The sequence below is a fragment of the Psittacula echo genome, assembly GCF_963264785.1.
Source record: "Psittacula echo genome assembly, chromosome: Z".
Taxonomy (NCBI): Eukaryota; Metazoa; Chordata; class Aves; order Psittaciformes; family Psittacidae; genus Psittacula; species Psittacula echo.
Window position 1 is genome coordinate 11,866,979 of NC_137742.1, and position 18,538 is coordinate 11,885,516.

Below are 18,538 nucleotides of genomic sequence, written 5' to 3' on the forward strand. Positions count from 1 at the left end.
TAAGAAGGTAAAAGTAATTTTACGGGAAGAACCAGGAAAGGCAGCACTGATGCCTGTCTCCTTTTTGGCTGTGTTTGCCACAGAGCGAGGCAGAAGCAATTTATAAAAAGATCTTCTTTTTTCCTCATATTCTACCCTTGAAATTTGAATCAATTCTGTTGCGGGCAACTTTTCTCAAAACTAACTGGTATTGAAGTTTAGTTGTTTTCATTCCCTAGGGGTGCACCTGGAATAAATGTTTGTCTGTAGAGCATTGTGATATGTTTTCCATGAATAAATCGTTTTTTTTTTAAGGAGGCATAGAATCTTGTTTACAAAAATGCCATTTGGCAGAGGAAGAAGCTGTCCAGATTTTCATTAGATGTTACCAGCGCTGCTGACAAACTCAGTATAAGAGTAAAACAATTTCTCCTTACAGACACATTGACAGAGATTGACACTGATTGATGAGGATTTTCTTAGTGGGCAAGGAGTGAGTAGTAGTTACGAGCAACTTTGTTCCTTGAAGTGTATCAAGCCACTGGGTATTGCTCAGTGTTACCCACCTGCCCTCCTTACATGACTAAGCTGGTTAATGTTGTTGTTCAAATGTATATTAAAAAAAGGTGTCCAATGAACCATGAAAATTCTGTATAAGGTAAGTTAGTGTGTTTTGAGACTACTCTTTTCAAAATTCAGTTTCTAAAAATTGTTTGGGCTTTTTTTTTTTTTGTCTTCTGCTTGGTCAACAGGCATGAAAACCTGAATTTTAAGACCCAAAAATCAAACTTTGTGACCAGTCATACAGAACAGCAGGCGCTGTATTTGGTGTGGCTCACAGTGAAACCTCCGTTCATCTTGTTAAGCAGTCATCTTAAAGCTCTCTTGCTGAAAATACAGAGAATTTTGTACTCTTTCAATTTAGAGAGTTGTACTCTTTAGTGCTACCTATTGGGTACTGAGAGCAAGGGAAGCTGCCAGTCCTATTTCAGAAGCTTTCCTTTATGGGTGAATTGTCCTTGCTTGCACTTCTCTCTCTACCTTCCTCCCCCCCCCAAGAGTTGTGAATTTAATCAATTATCAAGGGTTTCTATTTACGTACAAAGTCAATAATGTTCTTCTGTATTGATTTGTATTCAACAAACATAAAAGGCTGAGGAACAGTGAGGGTTAGATGATGGTTACAGATTGAGCAAATCAAGAGATTGTCTGTGACTTCAGGTCACAGAGTCTTTTAATTTGAAGAAATTTCTGAAGCTGAAAAAACTATAGAAAAAAGTATTTCATCTAAAAATTCACTTCTGGATTGCTGTTGTAATGGGCAGAGGGTGTCCAGTGTCGCTGGAATGGGTCTCAGTCATTGCAGTGTTACATCTGAAAACTGTTTGCCTGCTTTGCTTCTGTAGAAGGGTGCCTGCTAGCTCTAGGAGCAGGTATAAAGACAGTTTTTGCTGAGGGGAACCCATCGATATGGCTGATGTTAACTTTAATCCTAGGGGAATAAAAAGAATTATTACAGCAATGATCTTCGCACTTGAACCCAATTCCCTCTCCTCTACAAATGCGTGTATGGGTAGTTCCTGCTCCAGAGTACTGACTTAAAAGGCAGCAAGTAAACAAACACTGAGGAAGACAGCAAAGAAAAGCCCCAAGCTAAGTGACATAGGCAGGGGCAAAGAACAATATATTAATTCTGGGTTTACATCTTTCTTCATTACAGTTTGAGGAATTTTGGTGTTGGGAGTAGTTACAGCAGTTGTGGTTAAGTGGGATGGTGAAAGGCTGTTGAGATGAGAAGAGATGGTAAAGGAGAGGGAAGGAGGGCTGTGGAAAGGAACACTGTTCTTGCTGGAAGCCTGTGGGGAAATGTGGTCCTCAGTCCTCATGGAGCCAGCAGTACCCAAATAAGATGAGCTTTTTCTTCTCCTAAGTGTTTTCCTGAGCAAAAAGACCCTACTGGAAAGTGCCACCAGCAGTGTCTGTCTCTGGAAGGTTATTTCAGGTATTTACCTGAGACATCCCGCAGGCACTTCTCAACTGACACTTGGGGTGACACTGATGTGTACTTTTAATGCTAGCCCCTAATGACCAATTATAGCGGGGAGAGCCAAAGATCATCTTCAAGAGCTAAGTGCTCCTGATATACTGGAGGGTTTCCTGGGAAAGATAATGGAGGGGAGATTTAATTGGGGAAGAGGGGTCACCAGTAGCTTTGTCTTGGTCCTAAGACCAAGCCCAGATTTAGTTCCAGATTCATTCCCTAGAGGTGCACCTGGAATAGGAGCTGTCTGCAGAGCTCTGTGATATATTTTCCAGGAATAAGCAACTTTCTCTGGGGAAGTATAGCATCTGAGCAGCCTGAGAAGGCTGAAGTGGAGAGCAAAGTTTCTTGATATGATAGATGCAGAATTTACAGCCACAATTACAGTAGGTTGATATTTTATACCAACTCCAGTAATAGGCAGTAGTGTAAAAATCTATTGTGCTAGAGTGTGAGTGACTTGAAGCAAGATTTCTCATCATTGGGGTTTATCTCTCCTTTTTGTTTCTTCATTGGTCATACAGCATCATTAAGCCGCAGTGGGGGAAGAAGAGCCATTGACCAAGCTTGTGACATGTAAAGGCAGTGCTGTAGTATTCTTCACTGGACTTTCTTTGACACCCAGTGTTGTTTCTGATCTCATGTGTGCTTACTCCCACCCCAGTAGCTGGGCTCTAGTTCTATAGAGATATTGTCATCAGTTGTGTGATTTTTTTGCTTTGGCTAGTCTTAAGCTGTCTTCATGCTTATGTAAACTTCAAATCCAAAGAAGCACTTGGAGATGAAGCCAGCACGCTGACTTCACCCCTAGCCTGCGCCTTCCATTTGAAGGCACATCCTGCTTAAATGGGTAGCTGCTGTAAGCAAGAGTGAACCAGTTTGCATGATATTGTGCACCAAAATAGCACTTGATGTGGTATCCACAGAAATTCCAGGTTTTATATTAGGTAATAAACTGGCAAGGAGCTGAGTTGTGACTGGCCTTGGGATGGTTGTATAAAGTTCTAGCTATGAATCGACTTGACTTGCTCAAAGGAAAAATAATGCAAAGCTTGTTTATGATCTTTTTTTCACCTTCCTTTCTTTTCTAACTTCTTGCAATCATAGGGCACACAGTTGATTTTCAGTGCTGCTAAGGAACTGGGACACTTGTCAAAGCTGAAGGTATTGTTCTACATGGCTTGTGTTAACGTCCGTGTGTGTAAGCATGGAAGTGTAGTAGCATGTAGCATGTCCTGTGCTTCCAGTGGTTTGTCGCTGAATGCAATCATAGAGGAAAGCCTTTAAATGCATTACATGTGCATTTAAATGCATTCTGCTAACATTAGTATTGTGTTAAACTGTTAAATTTTATTGTGAGTTTAATTATCCAAGTAATTTCTTCTGTAGCTACAGTATTTGGCGTATACCAATTTAAAATGAAAAAGGTAGAGTTCATAGAATCACAGAATGGTTTGGGTTGGAAGCGACCTTAAAGCTCATCCAGTTCCAACCCCCTGCCACAGGCAGGGACACCTTCCACCAGAGCAGGTTGCTCCAAACGCCATCCAGCCTGGCCTTGAACACTTAATATCAAGTTATCTGGCCAGTTCCTCTGTATCTCCATGTAGGAGATAAAAGGGAGTCCCTTATGTGATCCCAGTAATGAGAAATTGGTCAGAAAGATGATTGTGCTAGCTATTAATGAATTATATGAACTGTTACAAATATAGCTGTTGCTTATGGAAGAGAGCCCATGTCTGTAAATTCCTTCTGCGTGGGCTCTCTTTGCAGGCAAGCTGGCAATTAGCATGAAGGCTATGCTGATGTGTTCTGACAATGCATGACGTGACAGTGCATGACATGAGCATTACTAAGTGCACGCCACCTCGTCTAATCTAATCAAGCATTAATTCATTGGTCACGATGGGAATGGTATGAAAATAGTGACACCTTACAGCATTCAGATTGCACTGTGTTGTGGTTTGACTTGTGCTACACAGCAGGTATTGTGCAAGAGGAGCACTAAATCTGAAGTGTCACAATGCGCAAACTGTGCAAAGTGCTGCAAGGAAGACAGAGCTGAATGTGAACTCTGTCTCAGAGTGTGATCAGGGAAATCTTCCCACAGCAAAAGGCATTCTCCAAAGTGATTAGTGCAATTTCAAAATGCATTCATCTTCTCCCATAATTATTTTTTTTGTCTTGTGCACTTATTACAGCTGTCTGTATAGGACTTCCTATTTCCCTTGCCCAGCAGCCATACATCACATGCATGTTTATGAGCCAGGACAGTGCATAACTCATTTTAGTGCTTATTAGCAATCCTAGTAAGTGATCTGGACATGCAGGTGTGTCATTAGATGCACACACAATCATTTTCTCCAGCTGCATTTTGACGCTGTTGCATAGCAGTTAACACTGACATGAGGCAAACCTTTGAGTATGGTTCCCCAGGGGAATAGCTGTCACTTGTGCTGGGGGTGGCCCCATGCACTCCCACTGCCAGGGTGTCCTAACGGGTGACTCCCAGGGATTTCACTACCTCCACCACTTCCTGTGCTTGCAATGTTCTCTGTTGCTTCCATGGGAGGAATGGGGAGCAAGGAGCTGTGCAGCCAGCCTGGGAGAGTGGGAGCTGGACCACAGCCTCCAAACATGACTTTCTTTACCTGTAAGTACCTGCATCCCCTTTCGAAAAAAAAATCAGCAAGAATCCAGCATTTAGGGAAAGAGAAGCCATCCCTGCCTTCTGTGTGCACGCCTCATGTCAAAGGGAGAGAGCTCTGAATTTGCTCTGTTTCTCCTAGGTTATAAGCACGAGTTTGTGCACAGATTACAAGTTCCTGTGGCTTGCTTGCATTCCTGGGCATAGCCAGTGATGTTCACTGTTACCTTTTACTTCTAATGTATTTTCTCATTACTGGAATTTCTTAACATGTAAAAAGTGCATTTTGCCAGGAATGAGTTGGAAGCTTTGTGGGTTTCCATTTGCATTGATCATGAAGGCCATCCCTCAGCAGCACCTTGTCTTCAGTTACTATAAAGCTCAACTTCAATAGCTCTTCACTGCATTATTAGAAATGCATGTAATCATGCAAATCAGGCAAGCCCTGGTGTGTGTTCAAGCCTTTCTTTGCATATCCACATATAGGACTGCAGCAGCACAGGTACACAGGATTTTGTATGTGGCAAGAGAGCCACACAGAATGTGAAAACACTCTACCACCTGAATTTTGTAGACACTTAGTTCAGGCAGATGGTGTGAACTAATACTGCATCCAGAAATTTCCAGAAGAGTAAAGGTGTTCCAAGACTGTAAATTGTTTGGGTCTGTGTAAGCATTGTGAATATATATATATATATATGTATATATATTTATCCTTTTGTTTTTGTAGGCACATACAAGCTAGCAGGGAAGTCATGAGTAAATGGCTCTGCAGAGCCCCCCCTCTGTGCATTTTGCAATTTCACTGAAAGCTTGGGAGAATTATGGGATGGATTTTAAGCTTTATTTGTCTTAAGTAGAACAGGGGGTACAGAGCCATTGTGAATCAGGTAACTCAGATGAAAAACTGAGACTGACAGACCCAACAAGGACAGGCTCTTGCCTGATGATGAATCAATTTCACAGTGTATTTTAAAGCCCTCAGAAAACCTACCATAAACCTGGCACCTTGGTGCCACATACCTGCCTCCTGTTTATTATCAAACTCTTTCTGCTTGGTTTGGTTAATAGCCAGCTGCTGGAGCAGGGAGCAGCAGCCTCCTCTCCCTTGCACTGCCTCAGGGTAAGCTCTGACCACAGAGGTTCTTCTGAGAGTACCTGTGGAGAGCACAAGGATGCGTCTGGGACACCAGGAAAAGATGTTTTAATTTTTGTGGCTTTTTACTACTTCTGCTTGAAGTTGCATAATTATTTGACATAAATATTTGTGATTTGCTCCTGGCTGGCAGTCCGGGAAGTGCAGGGTCTGTGCAGTCTGAGATTTGGAGAGGACAGATAGGAGGGGAATGACAGTTATGGGCTCCTCTGCAGATGCAGGCATTACCAGTCCAGGCACTGAGTTATTTTTACATAATGTGTTGAACTATATGGCACCCAGAAGCTCTCTTAGAAAGCAGTGACATGTTGCTGTGCATTGAAAGCATGGGCACTGGGTGATGTGACCACTCAAAGTGGGGCTGAATGAGTTCCATAGGTGTTTAAAGAGAAAAATGTTGACCACCTGGTTTCTATCACCTCGTGGGTAATCTGGCAGGCAGACCTAGAAAGTAATTTCAGCAGACATGAAAGTCACTCTGCCTTGGGGACACAGCTACCCTGTCTAAATTTACCTCTCCCATGAACATGGCCTTGGACTTTGGCTGATTGTGCACTTGATCTGGCTGTCAGACAGAGAAAAGAATGTTTTACCCTCTGTGTACTCAAGTGTGAAGCCACATCATCTTCAATTGAATTACTCCCAGCTCACAAAGAAGAGGGAGGTGAGCTATTGGTCCCCTAAGGACGGCTTGTCGCAATAGGAGAATCCTTGCAGCTTACAGAGTACTCTGCCATTGCACATAGGTCCCCAGACCAGGAAAATTGTTGTGTGTGGGAAGGAGGCAAGTTGGGGCATGTCTCTGCTATTCAAGAAAGCATAGTGCAAACTTGTCTTAGTTACTGCTGACTCGAGAGACATCTTCTGTACACTTTAAAGCAGCACTGTGAAGAGGTGATAGCTAGATGTCTGTCAGAAGGGTGGCAAATGCCTAGCACTGAACCTAGACTGCAGTGAGACCTGTCTCTGTCAGGCAGGAGACGGATCAAGGTGGATAATGAATGGGAACAGCACCAGGCAATGTGAAGAATCACCAGGCAGCCAGATAGCTAGTAGGTTTATCATCATGGAGCACGCACATGATGCCACATGCAGGCATGCTATACTCAAAACTAGTTAGTAGACGTGTTTCCTGAAAAGTGTCTCATATCAGAGGCCATGACATGTTTAAAATAGGGATAAGTAACCTTTGCCTGATTTGTCTGGATCTTTTTTGTGAATACTTCAGCACCCAGGCTGCAGTCAGCTGGCCTGACCCTCCAGCAGCTCACACAGAATTTGGGTTTTGTGCAAAGCTTTTGACTTACTGAAATGTGCCAGTTTTCCCTGAGATCTAGACTGAGCATCGAAGAGAAAGAGCTTAGTGAAAAACCAAAGGATGGCACATCCTTGTGGTCAGGCAGGAGTCTGATAGGGATATACTCTTACTGCGAGAAAAGGAATTCCTTGCCAAGGGATTCCTAGCTCTTTGCTCTTAGAGATAGTGAGTCTTAATGGGGAAAACTTTTAGCAAAGGGGTTTTCTAGACATGCTGCTGGTTTGTTTTTCTTCCTCTACACCAATGATGTATTACTTACCTTTGCAGGTGAAAGAATATAGAAAATCCACAAACAACATGTAACAGCTTTGCCCAATATCTGGTTCTGAGAATCTGTTGATTTAAGTGGTATTTTAAGAGCTTGTTGCAGCTGCTCTAGAATGACAGGGTACAGGCAAACTCCTATTTGGGTTTCCTAAGAGACAAAATGATTTTAAATTGCCGCTTACCTCTGTCTGGTTCCTTCCCTTATTTCACTCTTCTGTACCTGCAAGAAACAGAGAAAGTGGGTTTATTTTCAAGTTAAGGTATAATGAATGATTCTGAGAGACTCAATTAAGTGTTTCTTAAACAGCTGAGTTAATGCCACAGCATGAATCCAGAGAAGGTGATGATAACTGAGGGCTCCTTTTGCTTTAGTCTCTGTCAGCATGCTCATGTCAAATATAATGGTTGTTCACAGGATCATATGGTGAGAGAAGAAACTAGGAGTCTCACTCCAAAGCAGTGTGCTGTTTTGGATCTGGCACTGGATACGATCAAAGTAAGTGATTCCATTTCTGTCTCAGTCCTTCACTTGCTCCATCCCCAAATACTGTTTGGGAGGATAGTGCCTGTGCCAGTTCAAGAGATGCCTGGACTCTGTTGCTGCAGTTACAGAGATAAAGGCTCCAAGTGAGTGATACTGCTGTGTTTGTGTACACCTGAGTAGACTCAGGTGATAGGCATACTTGGAGCCAGCATATTTATATAGTGCTTTGGAAGAGGAAAGCCATGAGTCATAGGTGTCAGTTGGTCTAAGAGCTGGGTTTCCAATACAGAAGCTGTTTTGTGAATTTATTCCAGCTCTTTTCCCATCCACACACACAAGTAGCATGTAAATGTTGGTTCCTGGTTGCAGTTTGTCCTCATTTTCTACCTGTTTCTTTTTACTCTTAGCAATATTTCCATGCTGGTGGGAATGGACTGAAGAAAACCTTTTTGGAGAAGAGTCCAGACCTGCAGTCACTTAGATATGCTCTCTCTCTCTACACTCAGACCACAGACACTCTCATCAAAACCTTTGTCCAGACTCAGACAGCTCAGGGTAAGGCTCTTTTGTGTTGTTGGCAAAGTTGAATGGAGCTCTCTGCTTTTTTTTTATTACTATTTATATTATATACATTACTCTGTCTTGTACTGCCAGTTTGTAGAGTGCTTTTGGCAGTAACATTTCTGGAAACGTGACAGTTCAGAGCTTTTGAAACTGGGAAGAAGTGGAGGAGAAGGGGGTTATTTCCCACTCAGCTACATTCTGAGAGAGCAGAAATTTATGAGGCACAGGGCCTGGTGTGTTTGTGGTCCTTTTTTCTGCAATCCTCACTCAACAGTCACGTTTCATGAATTAATGTGGGTGGGTGACTTAAGTGGAATTTGAAGTTACTGTACGGAGGCTTACACAGTGGTGTGAGAAACCATTTCAGCAAGACACCACCACAGAAACTAGTTGGTGCTTGTGTCACAGGCCTTCTGCCAGCAACCCATGTAGTCCTGATTGACAGGGAAGTGATGAGTCACAGAGCTACATGCTGTCTGTAAATGGAAAAGTCTCGTAGGAGAGCAACGAAAGCACTATTTTTCTGCAGCCAATACAGGATGTGTGTGAGCTAAATGATTACAAATCACCACAGCATACTAAGAAGCTGCTGGGTTGGGTCACTGGAGTTCTTTGTTAGCTCTCTGGGAAGCCGTGAGAATGGTGGTGCTATTTCATTGACCTGCAAGGGGGAAACAGTTAATTGTCTCTATGTTTCATTGCTTTCATATGAACATCTTGAGATAGTTGTACAGAATAATTTGGTCCCATCAGCCAGGGGCTGTTAGTGGCTGACTGAATCTCACTGATTTCAGGAAGAGAGGACAGACTCCATTAAAGTTTAGATCAGAACTGAAACTGATATTTTAGGGTTTCAGGGTATTTAAATAGAAGCTTTGGCATTGGATTGCTACATCCCAGCAGCAAAATCATTCAGCTCCATGGGGGTGTCTTTTTACCCTCTCTTTGTTGGGATACTTTTTCCTTCAGTCCTTCCAAGCCCCACAGACTGTACTAACTATGTCAGCATACTGTCACACTGATCCCTAAATCAAGGGGAAAGCACTTCCAAGACAACACAATTTTCCCTCGTGTGCAAAAGACTCTTTGATACTGGCATTCCCCAACCAGTGGAGAAATCACTGAGAGTTCTTGAGCAGAACAAGGTTTGTTTCTAAAGTTAAAAATCTGAGTTCAGTTCTGCGGGACTGAATCATCCCTTCCTTTAGCGGCACAATATATTCTTGCTGAGGCTGAAAGGTAACTGCATTAAAACAGTGAACTGAAGAGTGGTCCTCTAGCTGTGTTCCAGCAGAGCAACGATGACATCCAGTGGCCAGACATGTCAAAGACTGCCACGTCCACGGGAGACTCCAGGAACTTGGCTGTTGCCATTTAGAGCTACACTTGTTAACAGGGAACTTGTGTGAGCAGTGTGTTTTCAATCTTTGCTGCTGTACGGTGAATGTTTCCCATTATATATCCAGACCATGAATTAAAGCTAGGTTTGTATGTGGATCCTATTATGTTGTTGTGATGAGCCAAGATATAAGGACATGTGCAGCACTGCTGTTCTACACTCCATCCTGCAGTCAGGAGTGTTTAAAATCAGAGGAAGGAGTTGCTCCATTGAAGGTGAAAAGTGGCAAATTCAAAGCTAGTATGAGAAAGCAGCTTTATGCAATGCATTATTTGACTGTAAAACTCGATTGAGGGTGAGTTTATCAGATACATAAAGATAATTGAATGTGAGCTAAGAGCAAAAGGAATATACAGGGTTGCCACAGAAGTGTGTAGGGTTGTAGGGTTGATTTTGTTTGTTTTGGTTTGTTGTTTGTTTTTTTTAAAAACTTAGAAAGGGTGCAGCTCTAGCTTTAGGACACAAGATGCACTCATTACAAGGTCATCCACTGTATCTCATAGCTGACTGATGACATTTTTTGTGGCTGATCTGAGCCACTTTAGAAGACAGATAATGGTCTGAGCCAGTCCAGATTGTCATCTTCTACATTAGTAGCTTGAGAGTTTTGGACCCCATTTAGGGAACAGAAGACTTCAGCTACGCCACCTTATTTCTATAGGATCAGTGATGGAATATGTCTAAGAAAGGCATGACTTGCTTCTGGGATTGGGGCTGCACACACTTCTTTGGTAACCTCAGTTGGTGTATTGGTCTGGAGATCTGCACGTGGGTTTGAGGAACAGAAGCAACTAGTATTTACACTGACATGTGCTTACCAGAGCTCTCTGACTGATGAGATTTGAATAAGTCAAGCTTTTCACAAGCATATGAGAGGCTGCATGTGGAAATATTTAAATGCTGACTGCCTCTCTTACTTCACTGCTCAATGGTTTCATCTTCCAGTTTGTGAGGTAGCTGTTGCCCTCCCTTCCTTACTGAGCAGGATTCTATAGCACTATGCTGTTAAATGTTTGCTCTGCAAAGTTGGGTCAGGGCTTGTGGTTCAGTTATGCCAGCACACATTCTATTCTTGACTTAAGCCAATCACTTACTTGCAGACAACCTTGCTCTCCAAAGACTGTGTTGGTGTTGAAGATCTAAATGGATATTTTGTCTATTAAGAGCAAGAATACTTGTCTTTTATTTGTTTAAGTGACAACACTAATTGGATTGTAATTCATACTCTTCTCTCTCTGTCCTGCTCACTTCTTGCCTTTTGAATTCATGTCTCAGTGCATGATGGGAAAGGTATTAGATTTACCGCTAATGAGGACGTTCTTCCAGATAAGGGTATGTTCAAGACTAATGTTGTTACCCTAACAACATTACTCAACTGCCTTGCTTTTGAAGTCATCCTGCCCATGCTCAGAAACCTTTTCCAGAGACCCATTCCCCGTAGCTCCCTGTAGAAGTGAACCTTCACCAAATGCTTGCATCCCACACACAGAGTCGGAGATTGCGCTGTCTAGAAGTCTGTACCTTGCCTGAGAGCCTGTCACCAAGCTTGAGATTTATTCATGGGATATGAAAGCTGTCTTGAAAATGGACTGTTTTCTGAGAGATGCTATGGACTTGTTCCCCTACCCTTTACCATGGGCTGTGTAATGCTGTTTCAAATCTTGGACTTGCATGTATATAGTCTGCTGAGACAGGCTACTGCAACACATGGTCATGTCTGATATGCACTGAAGGTTATGGCCAAGCTTGAACCATCTGGCTTGAAGAAGGGGGTGAAAGTCTGGGTGCTCAGGAGAGCCCTAAAAAATTAAGTTGTCTTGTGTTTCATCTCTCAATTTATTTTTTGCTGTCCAAAGTCTTTCTGTTATCTTAGGTGAAATAACATCTATAACCCATTGCACGAGCTCAGTTCTGCAGTTTCACCTTCCAGTATTGCAATACCAATGAGACTTCCATGCCAAAATTTAAATCAGTTTGTCACTGAATGTGCAAGCATGTGTACGCATGCAATTGTACAAGCTCAGAATGCTTTTCTCTGGCCATCTACAAGTAGTTTTTTTGTCTCTGAGCATTTCAGTTAATAGAACAAAACTTTTGTATGAAAAGACAAGAATGAAGGTAGGAAAAATATCTATATTTCTACTCCCTCAAAGGTAATGCAGTGATTCCACTGTCAGTATTCTGAAGCATCAGTGTCTCCCTTATAACCTCTTAATTACATCTTTAGTGTAATTAAGACCTGAGTGTTTGACAGCTGATATTTCTGCAGATGTAGCCTGATAAAGTTGTTATATACTGTTGATAACCTCGTCTGTTCACATGGAAAATGCCAACAGTGTGACAGACCCACACTATCAGGTGGGTCAGGTCACTAATTAAGCTTTCCAATTTCAAAGCTCTGTGCTTATATACGGAAAAGAAGGAACACTGCACTTCTAAGCGGGGGGAAAACAGTGCAAATCTTAGTCTAGAGGCTGTTGTACTGAGGTCAAGAATGAGAATCTACCCTAAGATAATAATTTGAGGTTCTGTTTTGGTTGCTCAGATCCTTGTATATTAATGTGACTTTCACTGCCTACAGTTCCATGCTGTGTAATTCTCTTCAGAGAATTTTCTCAAATTTTGTGTAATTCTCAAATTTTTCTGTAATTCTCTTCAGAGAATTACACAGATTAGCTCTCAACCTTTTGTTTTTTAAACGACTGTTTTTGCTGCCTGCAGGATGTTCTTGTGAAAGGTGACTTGTTAGATCTATCTAATCAAAATGTTTATTTAATTTTATCCTTCAAGCTCCTTCAGTTTCAAACGCACCAATTCTTTCACTTAATAATATGTCTCAGCCTCAAAATTGACAAAATAACATTGCTGTTAGTAGGTACTCAGTTACCCTGTAGGTATCCCAGTTACAACATCATTGCTAACCTGAGGTCAGATAGTTATCGAAGAGAAAGCAAAATCAATCACACTATCTTATTATCAAAGCTTAATTTTCATTTTGCAAAGCCATCTTCTGTAATTTATGTGACATCTTGACTTTCCTACACAGAAAAAATGTCATTTCCACATATTGCTTGATAATTATGATAAAAAGTTAAAAGGTTGAAAACATTGTGATACACAAATTGTAAGATTTATGGAATCTCCCTCTGTTACACCATGCTGTCATTTCCTCTGCGAAGCTATATCTTGTTTTCTCCCTGGCTTATTGATGAAGGGGAATAAATATGCAAGTTGTGAGTGCTTCTCTCTCATCTTTTTTGGTAGTGAAGGGGTTCTTACTAACCTTCAAGGGAAAGTCAACAGGCAGTCAGGGCAACAACTTGTAGCTGATGTACAACATGGAAAAAGGTTCCTGGAAGGTGTAACTGCACAATGGCTCCATACAAATCTCTAACATCTTTGTCTTTTTTTCCTAAACTTCCTCTCTGGTGTATTTTTTTTTTTGTTTTGCTGGTTTTTTTCATCCTCCCTTCTCCCCCGAGTGAACAGGAATGCCAGTGCCCACCACTGGAATGCCTGCATGTACACACAATGGCTTGGTGGGAACCTCTGAAAAATCCTTGCTGTCTATGAGGGTCCTTTGTTGAGCTTTAGGTCTTTTAAATTCTGTTAAAATTCTTAGTAGTATTCTCAACGGGATGTGATCTTCATGGGAGAGTGCAAAATATGCTAGTGTTTACGCGTGTTGGGCATGCAAGCCTGATGTTATCTTGCATTAATGTTACCTTATCAGTGTAGGCTGAAAAGCTGGCTATGGAGGGTGTGCTGTGAAAACACTGTATTGCCTTGCTGAGGCCATAAACCAGAGGTGGGTGCCCATAAATGTTAATCTATGTGTGCACAGGAGGTATCAATTTTCTTCTAACAGGCTCTGGTGTGGATGATCCTGTGGGGGAAGTGTCTATACAGATCGACCTGTATACCCACCCCGGAACTGGTGAACACAAGGTCACAGTGAAAGGTATGGCAAGACATGTGTTGCTGTTTAGGCTCTGTGACTGTACTGGGGAAAATCTCCAGTTGGCAGTGGTTGTATTTCTGTGTTAGGTCATGGGATGTGAATCCAGGATTGTTTTGTCTGTTTTATATCAGGAACATGGAGAGAAACAGCAAATGAACTTGTCCAGCCAGTGACAGACCAATGTACTGTCCTGCTGTTTATTGGCAATGATGTATGAAGTAAACAAAAATCAGATGATGCCTGTCATCAGGCACCACAGTTTAGCCTGTGCTGCAGAGAACAGAGCAGAAGGACAGGGTGATGTTGCGAAACTGCTCAGTGTAAACCAGGATCACAGAGCCAGTAAGAGTTCAGAAGCTCCTCTTCCCCATCCTGAAGGCCATGTTCGTCCCTGAAGAGCTGCTCTGAAAATAACCCAAGCAGTGATTCATCCCAGGCTTCCTCTTCCTCCTTCATCTCCTTTGCTTGGATACAGCATATTTAACTACTTTAGTTTCCTCTAAAGATTTATATAAATAGCTCTTCAGGCCTCTATTCTGGTTAAATCTACACTGCAGTATAAAACCTGATTTTCAGAGCCATGCTTCAGTCTCTTCCCTGCAGTGACCTGAGAGAGTGAATGAGAACTAAACAGCTAATAATTCTGGGCTCTGGGACCACTCACAGCTCATGGGCTTTTTCTCACCTGCAGTCTCATTCTCCTTTTCAACACAGACTTTACTATCATCTGCCAAAATGCCCACCACCACCTTTTTTATCTCATTCCATATGTAATGTAGACCCAAGCACTGAACTGGCAGGGCAGTCTGCCCAGAGCTGTGGGAATACCTGGTTTTTTTGGACTAGTTTCTTGACTATGCATATGTCACAAGCAAAGTGCTGTCCCCAAGCCTATCACAGAACTTAAATTAGAGCAAAAAAGTATATCTTTATATTACGAAAAAGTCCTGCCCACATGTGTCAGGGGCACCGGTGTGCCTGGAGTTGAACTTTGTCCTCTGAAACAAGAAGTTAGAAGCAGACAGGAAAGGTGTCCAGAGCAATGGGGACAAATGAGTATTTACTGTAAACCAGGTTGTGACTCTCTTTTCCAGTTGTGGCAGCCAATGACCTGAAGTGGCAGACATCTGGCATGTTCCGTCCATTTGTGGAAATCACCATGATTGGGCCCCAACAGAGTGACAAGAAGAGGAAGTTCACAACCAAGTCAAAGAGCAACAACTGGGCTCCCAAATACAATGAAACTTTTCACTTGTAAGTGTGAAAAATAGCTTGGGGATCTGACGCGGCAAGCGCAGGTGCAGAGGGCAGAGAAGGTTTTCCAGAGTCTACAGACAGCCTGCTTGGGGCCCAGAAGAGTACATGAAGCAGTAGCTTGGCCAGTCTTCAATGTCTTGGCAGGAAATGTGGGTAGGATGCTTAGGTCTGTTTTGTATCAGCAGCATCCTCTGCCTGCCTTCTGAAGCACACTGCATGATCTATGAACCTACTTTATTGTGCTCCATCATTTTAATGAACTTTTATTGGTAAGAGTTGAGGCTAAAAGTTCATTATATATTTTTAGTTCTTTTAATATTAATGTGTGTTTTTATCCCAACTTGACCTGTGGGACATGCTTTCGGAACTTGTTTCCAGGGAACAAGTGCTTAAGCCCTTGGAACTGGTAGTAAGTTGCACTGCGAAAATTGCAGTACCTCTCAACACGGAGTATTGAACTCTGCTTATTTGACTTTCATTATTACAAAGGCATCTTTGTTCTTGGAAGGCTCAATAAAGGGAGCTACAGAGTAATGCTCACCCAGCTGTACATTAAGAATGAGAGGAAAAGAGATGAACAGCAAAAGACTGTAAACATCTTATGGGGAGAGGGACCATACATATAATTTTTCTTTGACAGGCTTCCTCTAAGAGAAGAGATTTTTGTTGCCCTTCTAAAATTATTCTTTTAATTTTAGAAACCTCAGAGGGGCTTGGGGATGTATTTTTATTAGCTTTTGCTTTAATGGAAGGTTCTGAATTTTTAACAAAGACTTCATCTAATTAAAATATTAATTATTGAAAGGAAGCAACTCTTAACAGAAGCAAAAATGTTTAAAGTCATCTGAGTTGAAAAATCTGTTAACATGGTTTTAATGTTTTCTGCTCCTCTTATTTCACAGTTTAACACACACATATACAAAGGGAACTTGATGAGGGTTGTTCATTTCTTCTTTTTAACTAGACAGGTTGTCTGTATCTGCTGTAAGCCAACAAAAATACCCATATGCATTCTTTTTTACTTCTCCGTCTCTGACCAGGGTTTTATGTAGAAAGTTTTCTGTGGCTCATCAAAGCACTCTAGCCAGCTGCAGACACCTTTATTTTGCAGAGTAATTTATACATTCTGAGAAACTGTAAGTAAACTTGTGTGTGTTTTTCAGCATATTGGGAAATGAAGATGGTCCTGATGCTTATGAGCTCCAAGTCTGTGTGAAAGACTACTGCTTTGCTCGGGAGGACCGGGTACTGGGGATAGCAGTGATGCAGCTCAGAGACATAGCAGACAAAGGAAGCTGTGCTTGCTGGTGCCCCCTGGGGCGCAGGATTCACATGGATGAGACTGGACTTACAATCCTGAGGATTCTCTCTCAAAGAACCAATGATGAAGTTGCCAGAGAATTTGTAAAGTTGAAATCTGAGTCCCGCTCCACAGAGGAAGGCACCTGAGCTGAGCTGTGTAGTATTCCCTTTTCTCTTCTGCCTTGTGCCAATATGTGCAAGTGTTCAACAATTCTCTTTTATTAATCACAAAAGTTTCTTTCTTGTTGTCTTTGTCAGCTCTGATAACGCACGTGTGCTGTACAGGAAACAAACCCATCAGTCTGATGTGAGTTATTTATTTTTTAGTAGCTGGGTTAAGACACCATAGAGAATGAGACAGTCTCTTGTTATTTAAGATGCGAATTCTGCTTTGCGTATATAAATTATTTTATATTGGAGGCTAGGTATGCTGGGTTTTGTTGATATGCAGCACTGTGATTTTATCCTCTGAAGTTGGCAGATGTTGAAAAGGTTCTACATAATCACACTAGGACGCAAACACACAACTGTGTGGAAATTGGGAGAAGAAGAATGTTTTGAGGCTTTGGCGAATCACGGTTATCTCTCATTTAATTCGTGTACTGTGGAGCTGCCAGTGGATGTTCTGGCACAGATTTTACCAATGTCCCGATGTGATATGCAGACACCTCAACGTCTGCTTACAAAATAAGTTGCAAATTGCTCTGAAGATGCACACCAGATGAATATGACCATGGATGTGCTGCTGTGAGCATGGGTGAGATCAGTTGGACAAGTGCAGAGGGGCCTAAGATCTCATAGCCAAAAGCTGCAAAGACAATACAGCAGGAGCAGACTGCAGCTGCCCTGCTATTGTAATTAGATTGTGTGTCTTGGAGAATATAAATCCCCATGTGCTGCTGGGAAATCTGCATCACCACGGGGTTGCTGTAAGCTGCTGAACTCCGCAAGTCACACTTCGGCTACCGTGGCCGACACGGTAAGGAAGGGAACAACATTAGAGCCATGACAAATAGCATGGCTGCTATATACTTTTTCCGCTTAGATACTCTTTCATTAGTTATTTGACATAGGGTTGGATAATTTAATACTTGCAGGCTTTCTGTAGCATTTTGTTATCCTGTAGTAGCTGAGACCATTCCTCACTATGAACCCAGAAATGATGGCTTGCTTGGGAGAGATCAGCACTCCTCCCCTCTGCAAGCACTCGGTCTGGAGTGCTGGTCAAAGAGCAGCAGGTCCATTTGGTTTATCTTGAAGTCTCTGTTGGCCGTGCTGCGGTTGATCTGTGCTGTTTGTCATTAATCTGTGTTTTAACTATACCATTGAAAATACTTTTGCACTGTCTTAAAGAAGCATCCTTGTTTTGTTTTCTTGCAAAACAAAACACTGTCCTGAGCAAAGTGACAGCAGGGAGGTCAGAATTTCTGACTGAAAATTCAGAAGCAGGAAGGTCTGGAGAAGTGATTGCACCTGAGGTATGTTTGTTAGAGGGTTCCTATTGTTTTGGGGATACTTTGGGGATATATTTTTGCTATTTGCAGCTGCCCTTGTGCTCTGGAAAGGGCAGCTGGAACAAGCCAGTCCTTGCCCATGAAGTACTGTAATACTGTCAATAAATATAAGGACTGTGTTATTGAATGACCTTTTTTTCTTTTTTTTTTTCTATTTTCTCTGACACTTGTACAGCTGTGTAACTCCTATTTCATGGGCCGGCTCATAGAGCTCTGAGATGGCACATCTGCTTTGTTGTTGTCCGTGGTGTGTTATAATAGTGCTCTTCAAAACTCCATGCTATTTGTCATGATTTTGAATCATTGTATGTGCCATTGTTATGAGAACTGTTAGTAGTCTTTAATAAAGTCTTTTAGCAGCATTTGGAGTCATCTGTTGCAGTGTAACTGTATTTGAGTTTGCTAAATCACTTAGGGTGGTATTGCTACTACATCTTTGCAAATTACTCTTGTTTAGTACATAGGTATTTCTGTGGTGCTGTAGATGACCAGCAAAGGGTCTGAGTTAGAAAATTCCCCCTCCTCCATGGTCACTCCATCTTTGACATCTTTCCTTGAAGTTCTTGGCTTTTGGTAACCTGCTGAGACATTGCAGAAAAGCATAAAGAATAACTTACTTCCTTTTCTTCTCCTGTCTGGCCTTTAAGTC

At 42.0% G+C, this 18,538-nt stretch overlaps 1 protein-coding gene across 1 annotated transcript in view; it reads left to right on the top strand.

Moving 5' to 3' along the window:
• The window catches only part of LOC308231703 (protein unc-13 homolog B-like), a gene marked incomplete at both ends in the record, with an annotated part of 214,278 nt that extends 197,756 nt beyond the window's left edge, over positions 1-16,522 (top strand). Inside the window, 6 exons of the mRNA XM_080637365.1 lie at positions 3,128-3,184; positions 7,824-7,904; positions 8,300-8,447; positions 13,724-13,816; positions 14,911-15,070; positions 16,237-16,522. Coding sequence (XP_080493491.1) covers positions 3,128-3,184; positions 7,824-7,904; positions 8,300-8,447; positions 13,724-13,816; positions 14,911-15,070; positions 16,237-16,522 — 825 coding nt within the window. The remainder of the gene's footprint in view (positions 1-3,127; positions 3,185-7,823; positions 7,905-8,299; positions 8,448-13,723; positions 13,817-14,910; positions 15,071-16,236) is intronic.
• Positions 16,523-18,538: the final 2,016 nt, after the last annotated feature.